At 51.1% G+C, this 8597-nt stretch overlaps 1 protein-coding gene across 2 annotated transcripts in view; it reads right to left on the bottom strand.

Annotated features, from left to right (window-relative positions):
* CHST7 (carbohydrate sulfotransferase 7) overlaps positions 1-7632 on the bottom strand; it is a 23858-nt gene extending 16226 nt beyond the window's left edge. Inside the window, exons 1-2 of one of the 2 annotated variants that reach the window (XM_027091397.1) lie at positions 5891-7531; positions 1354-4328 (exon numbers count right to left, since the gene is read on the bottom strand). In XM_027091397.1, the coding sequence (XP_026947198.1) occupies positions 5922-7385 (1464 nt within the window). In that variant the 5' untranslated portion in view covers positions 7386-7531 and the 3' untranslated portion in view covers positions 1354-4328; positions 5891-5921. Of the gene's footprint in view, positions 1-1353; positions 4329-5890 lie in introns of those variants that run through there. The other variant, XM_027091396.1, reaches the window with a different exon arrangement.
* Between the last annotated feature and the right edge of the window lie 965 nt (positions 7633-8597).

Raw genomic sequence — 8597 nt, 5'->3', positions numbered from 1 at the left:
CACACACACACACACACACACACACACACACACACACACACACACACGCCCCATCCTAACTTCTAGCCCTCTGGCTCGAACACAGTACCTACATTAATTTACAATTAGGAATTTTTTTAACATCTTTATTGGAGTATAACTGCTTTACAATGGTGTGTTAGTTTCTGCTTTATAACAAAGTGAAGCAACTATACATATACATACATCCCCATATCTCCTCCCTCTTGCGTCTCCCTCCCACCCTCCCTATTCCACCCCTCTAGGTGGTCACAAAGCACCGGGCTGATCTCCCTGTGCTATGCGGCTGCTTCCCACTAGCTATCTATTTTACATTTGGTAGTGTATATATGGCCATGCCACTCTCTCACTTCGTCCCAGCTTACCCTTCCCCCTCCCCGTGTTCTCAAGTCCATTCTCTACGTCTGTGTCTTTATTCCTGTCCTTACCCTAGGTTCTTCAGAACCTTTTTTTTTTTAAGATTCCATATATTATGTGTTAGCATATGGTATTTGTTTTTCTCTTTCTGACTTACTTCACTCTGTATGACAGACTCTAGGTCCATCCACCTCACGACAAATAACTCAATTTCGTTTCTTTTTATGGCTGAGTAATATTCCATTGTATATATGTGCCACATCTTCTTTATCCATTCATCCGATGATGGGCACTTAGGTTGTTTCCATCTCCGGGCTATTGTAAATAGAGCTGCAATGAACATTTTGGTACATGACTCTTTTTGAATTATGGTTTTCTCAGGGTATATGCCCAGTAGGGGGATTGCCGGGTCATATGGTAGTTCTATTTTTAGTTTTTTAAGGAACCTCCATACAGTTCTCCATAGTGGCTGTATCAATTTACATTCCCACCAACAGTGCGAGAGGGTTCCCTTTTCTCCACACCCTCTCCAGCATTTATTGTTTCTAGATTTTTTGATGATGGCCATTCTGACTGGTGTGAGGTGATACCTCAGTGTAGTTTTGATTTGCATTTCTCTAATGATGATGTTGAGCATTCTTTCATGTGTTTTTTGGCAATCTGTATATCTTCTTTGGAGAAATGTCTATTTAGGTCTTCTGCCCATTTTTGGATTGGGTTGTTTGTTTTTTGATATTGAGCTGCATAAGCTGCTTGTAAATTTTGAAGATTAATCCTTTGTCAGTTGCTTCATTTGCAAATATTTTCTCCCATTCTGAGGGTTGTCTTTTCGTCTTGTTTATGGTTTCCTTTGCAGTGCAAAAGCTTTGAAGTTTCATTAGGTCCCATTTGTTTATTTTTGTTTTTATTTCCATTTCTCTAGGAGGTGGGTCAAAAAGGATCTTGCTGTGATTTATGTCATAGAGTGTTCTGCCTATGTCTTCCTCCAAGAGTTTGATAGTGCCTGGCCTTACATTTAGGTCTTTAATCCATTGGGAGTTTATTTCTGTGCATGGTGTTAGGGAGTGTTCTAGCTTCATTCTTTTACTACAATTAGGGATTTGAACAAATTTTGTTGAATGAGAAATTCTAGGTAGGAACAATGTTTAACAAAGCCTATTCTTTAGCAGTACAGACTACTGTTTAAGCAAGAGATTTCCCTTTCAGTGATTTTTATACATAAGCCATTTGGCTTTACTAAAATCGAATGACTTTCAAAATGCTTTGTTAGGGATTTGGTGATGGCTGCTCATTTCTTTTTGTTTGGATGGTTTCCTTAGAAAGAACACTTTCTGATTGTTGGGGTTTCGGTTACGCACTTACCTCCCTTCCTAATTTCAATCAGAGGGTCCATCTATCTTGTGAAGAACAAAGACCAAGATGTCTTAAATGTCTAATGAAATGAAATCTTGGGTCCTACCAAGGGCAGAGGTCAAACGGATACCTGCTGAAAAGGATAGGACAGCACATGAGTCTGTTCAGAATGGTAGTGGATAGTGTACCATGATGGATTAGAGATAAGGAGATACAGACAACGAAGCATTTGAAGGAATGTGAGAGGGTGATAAATGGAGCCGTGAATAATTTAAGACGTTTCCATATTAACACCCTACAGCTGCTTGGTATTTCACAGCTCCAAGTTCTTTCACATAAATGACTATGGCAGACAGTTCGCTGCTCATCAACTTTAGTCTGCATCCTCATCCTGTTCCAGTGGCAAGGGCTCAGCCCAGGGGATGAAGCATGACGGGTCCAGGTAGGTGGCTCTCAACTTTGGCTGCACTGGGGGATTATACAGTAATTATATAACTGGATCCCACCCCAGACCAATTAAATCAGAATCTCTGAGGATGGAGTATTTTTAATATTGACATAAGAAAAAAAAAGCTCCTCAGGTGACTGTAATGTTCAGCCAGGGCTGAGAACGCACTGGTCTAAGCCAATCATCACAACCCCCTTCCCCTTCACCAATTACTGGGCTAGGGCAGAACACGTGACCCAGTTCTAGCCGGTGAGACATAAAAGGAAGTCGACTGGGGTAGGGGTTTCTGGGGATGGTTTTATAACCAGATTGGAGGAAAGAGAGATACATGAGGGAAAACGCTACCCCTTAGTAACCACCTTCCTTCCTTTCTGCATTTTCACAACCCTGTGTGGTTGGGTGAGGAAGTGATGCTTCTTGTTGAGGCTACCGTCTTGTGACAGTGGGAAGATAAGTTGGTGAACGAAAGCCAAGAAGATGGAAAAGTTGGAAAGGGCCTGGGGTCCTCGGTGACTTGGTTTGGTGCTGCGGTCCCCACCCAGCCCTGAAAAAGCGCACTGACTCCCTCCCTGCCAAATCCTGGCTGTCAGGTCTGGAGCATCCAGAAGTCGCTCAGGTTAATTCACGTGCAGTCCCTCTTCACTGCTGAGCCGAGGGTGCCCCAAGGGTGCTCAGGTGCCCCGAGCGAAGGACAGCCATGAGGAGCCCGGCTATAGAGTCAGGGGCTCTCCCGTGTAGGTGCTGTTGGCAGCGCTCAGGGATATTTTATTCGTTTGTTCAGTGTTTGTTAGTAATAAAGCTAAGTGTGGTTCTCACCCTAGAGTAGCCACTATGCCTGGCTGCAGTGCCAAAAGGGTGCCAGGGGACGGTAAAGGGGGGGGCAGGTGAGGGTGTGTTATAATGGAGAGATTCTGAGCTCTGGGGTCTAACACTCGGCTCAGCAGCCCAGCAGCCCAGGTGTGACTTTGGGCAAGGTACCTGACTTCTCTGAATCTCTGATTTCTCATCTGTAAAACTGATAATATGTCATGATGAAAGAAATGTTCACATGTGGAGGTATGGGGAAGTCATTCCGGCTTATACCTGATTTAACCCGAATGTGATGCTAACTAAAACAGCCTGTTTGTGGCCTATCAAACGTACACGGTACTTCTACTTTAATTATTAAAGAAAAGGGCACATTGACCAGAAGTAAAGAATGTCTGTGTTAAAAATAAAGATTAAATGCCTTCCTTCCTGGGACGCTCATGCTGGTACTCCTTCAATGATAAGACTCCCTTCCCAGGTGCTGAGGACATACTGGCTCGCGGTGTATGTGCTGATCTGTTTTGTTTTGTTTTGTTTGTCTGTTTGTTTTTGGAAACCTTGAAGGAACGGATCCCTGAGTTGCTTAGTGTTCTTTGTTCTGACAAGATGTCAAACTGGTCTGAAAACCAAGCTTCTCTGGAGCAGTTCCTCAGAGTTATCTGACTGTCTTCCGGTCTTCGGGGCTATAGTCTTCAGTTTGGCTCAAATGAAACTCTTTCCTATTCTTATTATAGATTGTTTATTGCTTATTTTCATCGACAGTCACAGTAATGATATATCCACAATGCCCAACTCAACACATCGCACCTGAGGATCCATCCCCTTCCCATTCCTAGAGTGGAGTGTGACAGACTTTTGGAAACTCATCAGTTGGTTGGTAACATTACCTTTCTCGGAACCAGGAATACAAGCATTTTGATAAATCCACTAGTTGGTGGTGACATGGTAAGTGCCCGATAATTCCAGCAGAAATGTGGGAGGAAGAGCTCAGTCACCAGAGTTTGAAAGAGCCTAAAGCTTGTTCCCAGATGTCCCTGCAGCCCTGCAAAGGAAGCCCCATTGGCTCTTCCAAACAGCAGCACCGATGTCTGGGCCCATAGTCACTGTCACGTGCATAGACTCTAACCTCCTAGAGGATGAAGACTGTGTCCTCTAACCCTCCTCTCTATTCACTTTCTTACCTCACCCCAGTCAGTGCCAAATGTTAGTAAAAATGAAAAAAAAAAAGAGTCAGAGTTTCTGGGAGATTGTCAATTCTTAAAACCATAAAATGCTGCAGCCATTTGTCCTCGAGAGGCATTCCCTCAGACCGGTGAAGGAGGATTGGAGACCCATTATGTTACATCTGTAAATACAGGATTAGCAGATGAAAGGATGTTTTTGTTAAAATGTGACAAGTCACCCTGTTCCTTTTACCTTCACTCTGGAAATCAGGAAAGAACACAGACTTCCTAAGCAATTACAGAAACTAAGAAAACGACTTGATCACTAGGAGGAAAATCAGCTTCCGAAATCACTCTGAAACCCTGGATCTATTCACAACAACAAAATCCATCTTCATTAACGTCTTCGACTATTGTCCTCAGAGCTTCATCCCAGAGGAATACTGAATTACACTATAAACTAATGAATGGAAACTTAAGTCATTTCCGCCCACCCGGCACTGCTTTTCCTCCTCTGGACTGCACAGTGCAGAAGGCTGCACTCTTCCAGCTCACACAAAGTTTGGGAAATCGCATTCCCATGCCACTAACTAGACTCCTGAGGTCAACATCACGTAGAACAAACTTCCCTCATCCCAATGAACAGGCCATAGACCGACCCAGACACTGAACACATTTTGAGATCATTTAAGCCCCATTTTGGCATCTTAGGATACCTTAGGATATATGCTTTACAGAGAAAGAAAAAAATGAGCGGGGGGGCAGAAAGGGAATGTCTTTTCACAAAGCTCCTTCAGCAGTCACAGTCAAAGCTGCTACTGCCGATCCAAGGTTCCATCTCTCAAGTGGATCGGGCAGAGTGAGGGAAGCCCAGCCCTGAGGTTCTGTCTGCACTAGAGGAAGCAGACCAGGCAGCTTTTGTGACCTGATGTGAACGGAATATGGTCAAATATCCTGGGAGCGCCAGCCATTGGGGGCGGAGGTGGGAGGTGGGGGGAGCCACCCCTCGAGCCAGGGGAAAGCAAAGTCCATTCCACGCCAGTATACCAGAGCCTGAGGCACACACATGTGCAAAAGCTGTTGCAAGAGAGGCCTATGACTGTATGTTTGGTAAATCTGAAAGAACGCCTCGGAGTCTGCACACGTCAGAGAGGCAGAGGCAGAGAAATATGAAACAGATTAGGGGTAGGTAGGATAAGAGTCAATAACTTTCCCTCAAATTTTGCTTTTGGTTTTCCCTGTGCCTGCAAACACTGCTGCAAAAGGTTTCCCCACAGGACCTAGTGGCATCAAGATAAAGTCATAATCATGGACCTCATATGGTCCCCGAAATCCTGTACTTTTCATGTCAATTCCCAGTCTCAAGTTTCATTGTGACTTTCAAACCTTCTCTACTCTGCTCAGACCCGTGATATCCCTCTTCCCTCTCCTTCCCCCATTCCTCATTCTCCACAGACGATCCTACCTTTTACTTCATAGGGGAAACTGGTAGTGTGGAGACCTGCGTTCCGCCTTAGCCATAATTAACCTCTCGCTTCTCTGGGTCTTCCTCTGAGAAGGCAGGGGGCTATGCTAGAGATCCCAATGACTCTCCCAAATGCTCCCAGCTGCACTTCCCCTACCGCTCGGATCTATTTTCATCGGGTGAGATCGATCTGAGATGGCATCCCTCCCCTCCCCCTGAAGGCTGATCCAAGCTCCCCAAGACCCTTTCCTGACCCTACCCTGCCGGGGGCCACCTTACCCGGATCCGTCCCGGGCGCGCGGGAGCGGGGCTACGTGGCGCCGTCGGCCCCCGTCTCCGGCGGCGTCTCCTCGTCCTCGGACGGCTCGGCGTTGCCGTCTTCCCAGCTGCGAGGGTAAGCCAGCAGGCGCATGGCTGGGGCGCATGCGGCCTCCACCTGGCGCACCTGCTCTCGGCTCAGGCGCTCGCGCCAGGCGTGCACGGCCTCGCGGGCATCGCGCGCCGACAGGTGGAAGGGCCGGTCCGCGCCGTAGGCCGCGCCGCGCGTCATGTTGAGCGCGAAGGCGTCGAGCGCGGCGAGCGCGCGCAGCCCGGCGAAGCGCTGCAGGCGGCGCAGCTGGGCGCGCGGCTGCCGCACCAGGTCCTCGTAGCGCAGCCTCAGGTAGCGGCGCCGTAGCCAGGCTGGCGCGCCGCGCGCGAACAGCAGGTCGCGCAACCAGGCTTCGCAGATCACCTCGAGCGCGCCGGTCAGGAAGAAGTCGGCGCGCGGGGCGGCGGGTAGTGCGCGGGACGGGCCCCCGGGTCGAGCGCCCATGCCGTGCGCCAGCAGCACGCGGTGGAAGCGGTCGCCCCTCTGGCGGGTGCGCAGCACTTGGATGCTCTCGCGCAGCAGCCCCTGCCGAGACTTGAGGCGCGAGTTGTGCACGGCCCGCGGGTCGCGGAAAAGCTGCACCACCTTGAGGTTGAGGCCGGGGTCGCGCAGCAGGGGCACCAGCACGCCCAGGTCGAGGAGGCGCACGTCCTTGATGACCACCACCGGATACTTGCGGCACTCGGCCTCTAGGGCGCGGAGAGCCACGGGTGGGCAGCTGCGCTCGCAGGCGGCGTCCTCGACGAGGCCGACCTCGGCGCGGGCCCGGGGCGCGCCGGGGCACAGCGGCGGCGAGCAGATGACCTTGTTGGTCCGCCAGCGAAAGAGGGCGGCCGTGGTGAGATTGGCCGCGTCTGGGGCGCGCGCGGCGGAATCCCCCGGCGGCGCGTACAGCTGCAGCACCGAGAAGTCGCAGCGGAAGAGCGAGCGCAGCATGTCGCGCAGCGCGCCCTGCAGGCTCTCGGCGTCTCCCGGATACAGCGCCTGCCACAGATGCCACATGGGCTCATACAAGTAGAAAACGTCCGGGTGCTGGTTAAAGAGCTCGCCCAGGAACGACGAGCCCGTGCGCCAGGTGGCGTGCACATAGATGTGTTGCTTTTCGCGAGACGCCGCCTCCCCGACGGCGCCGTTGAGGTTGCCCCGGGACCTGGGGTACCGGCCCGCGTCCTCCTCCGTGGCGGGCCGCTCCTCGGCGCCCTGCTCGCGCTCGCCCGCCGCCGCCGCCTCCAGGCTCCACACTCCCAGGCTGCGCTGCAGGCCCGGGCAGTGCCCAGCGCCCTTGTCCCCGTCGCGGCCGCCGTCCAGGACAGAGGGGACGAGCAGCAGCACCAGCGTGTACAGCACCAACAGCAGCGCGAACTTGCAGTACTCTCGGCGGCGCCGCCGCCGCCGGCCCTTCATCGTTCACTGAACCCCTCCAGAGCGGGTGGGGCGCCCTTCCTCTCCCTTTCCTCGGAAATCCCGTCCCGAGTGCGCTCCTCCGGCCTCTTGGAGCCCCTCTGCGCCGGGAGGAGCGGAGTCACTAGGGCTGTGCATCCACAAGGGAAACTCTGGAGGCGGTGGTGCTAGTGGCGAATCCCCTGCCCTCTCCAGGCTCCGCGCTGGAGAGCCGCCTATTGGCCGGCTAGGCAGCGGCCCGCCCCGCCTTCCACCCCGCAGCTTCTCCCCGCCTCTCTACCCGCTGGGGTTCGTCCAGGGCTCTGCCTGATCTGGGAGGGGTTGCCGCGGGGCGGGGGACGCCGGCTGGGGCGCACGGAGCCAGACCCCACCTTTCCCCAACCCCTCCATGATGAAGTCAAGTCTTCATGAATTGAGTGCAGGCAAGGGAGGGACTCGTGTGTACAGAATGTACCCAGTGACAGAACGTGGACCCCACCCGGAGAACTCCACTGTCTCTCCTGTTTTATGTCCCCTGCTTGGCCATCTCTGTCGTAAGCAGACTCGCCTCCACACTATTTAGAATGGGGCCCCTGGTCACTATCTACATCCAGCGCCCCCGTCAGCCCCGGGGTGGGTGTTACTGAGTTCTGGATGGGAGCACTTCTCCACTAGCATAAAGACGCAGATTGCATAGTGCATCGTGGTCCAGAGGAATTGGAAGCACAACTGCGTTCACTCAGAGCATTTAATTGTTTAGGTGTAGCCTTTGCGGAAATATAAGTGTCGTCTTCCTAGGATTTTGCCCGCTGAGGGCCATGCACGTTTTACAGACACCCTGAAGATCAGTTTACTCATTTGTAAAATGCAGATAAGTTTTAGTGCCTCCATACCTTCCAGCCTGAGATTTTGGGGTCCTTTGTTAGCACAGAATAACCTAGCCTATTATGACACACATGAGCAAAAGACATTTACAGACTCAGAGTGGTAGGATGGTGGAATTTCTCAGGAGCTCAGTGTTTACAAGGACCCATAAGGAGAATGGATACACGTGTATGTATGGCTGAGTCCCTCTGCTGTGCACCTGAAACTATCACAACATAGTTAATCGGCTATACTCCAATATAAAATAAAAAGTTAAAAAAAATAAAAGGACCCATAAGGAGGAACATGTACTCAAGGGTGGATGAAAAAGTGACAGGAAGTCCAAGAGGCAGATCAGAGTGCCTGAAATCC

This window comes from Aethalodelphis obliquidens, unplaced genomic scaffold, assembly GCF_003676395.1.
Source record: "Aethalodelphis obliquidens isolate GAN/ISIS:26980383/991018 unplaced genomic scaffold, ASM367639v1 scaffold71, whole genome shotgun sequence".
Classification (NCBI taxonomy): domain Eukaryota; kingdom Metazoa; phylum Chordata; class Mammalia; order Artiodactyla; family Delphinidae; genus Aethalodelphis; species Aethalodelphis obliquidens.
The sequence above is the reverse complement of the archived record's forward strand: the minus strand, read 5'-3'. Positions and strand labels throughout refer to the sequence as shown.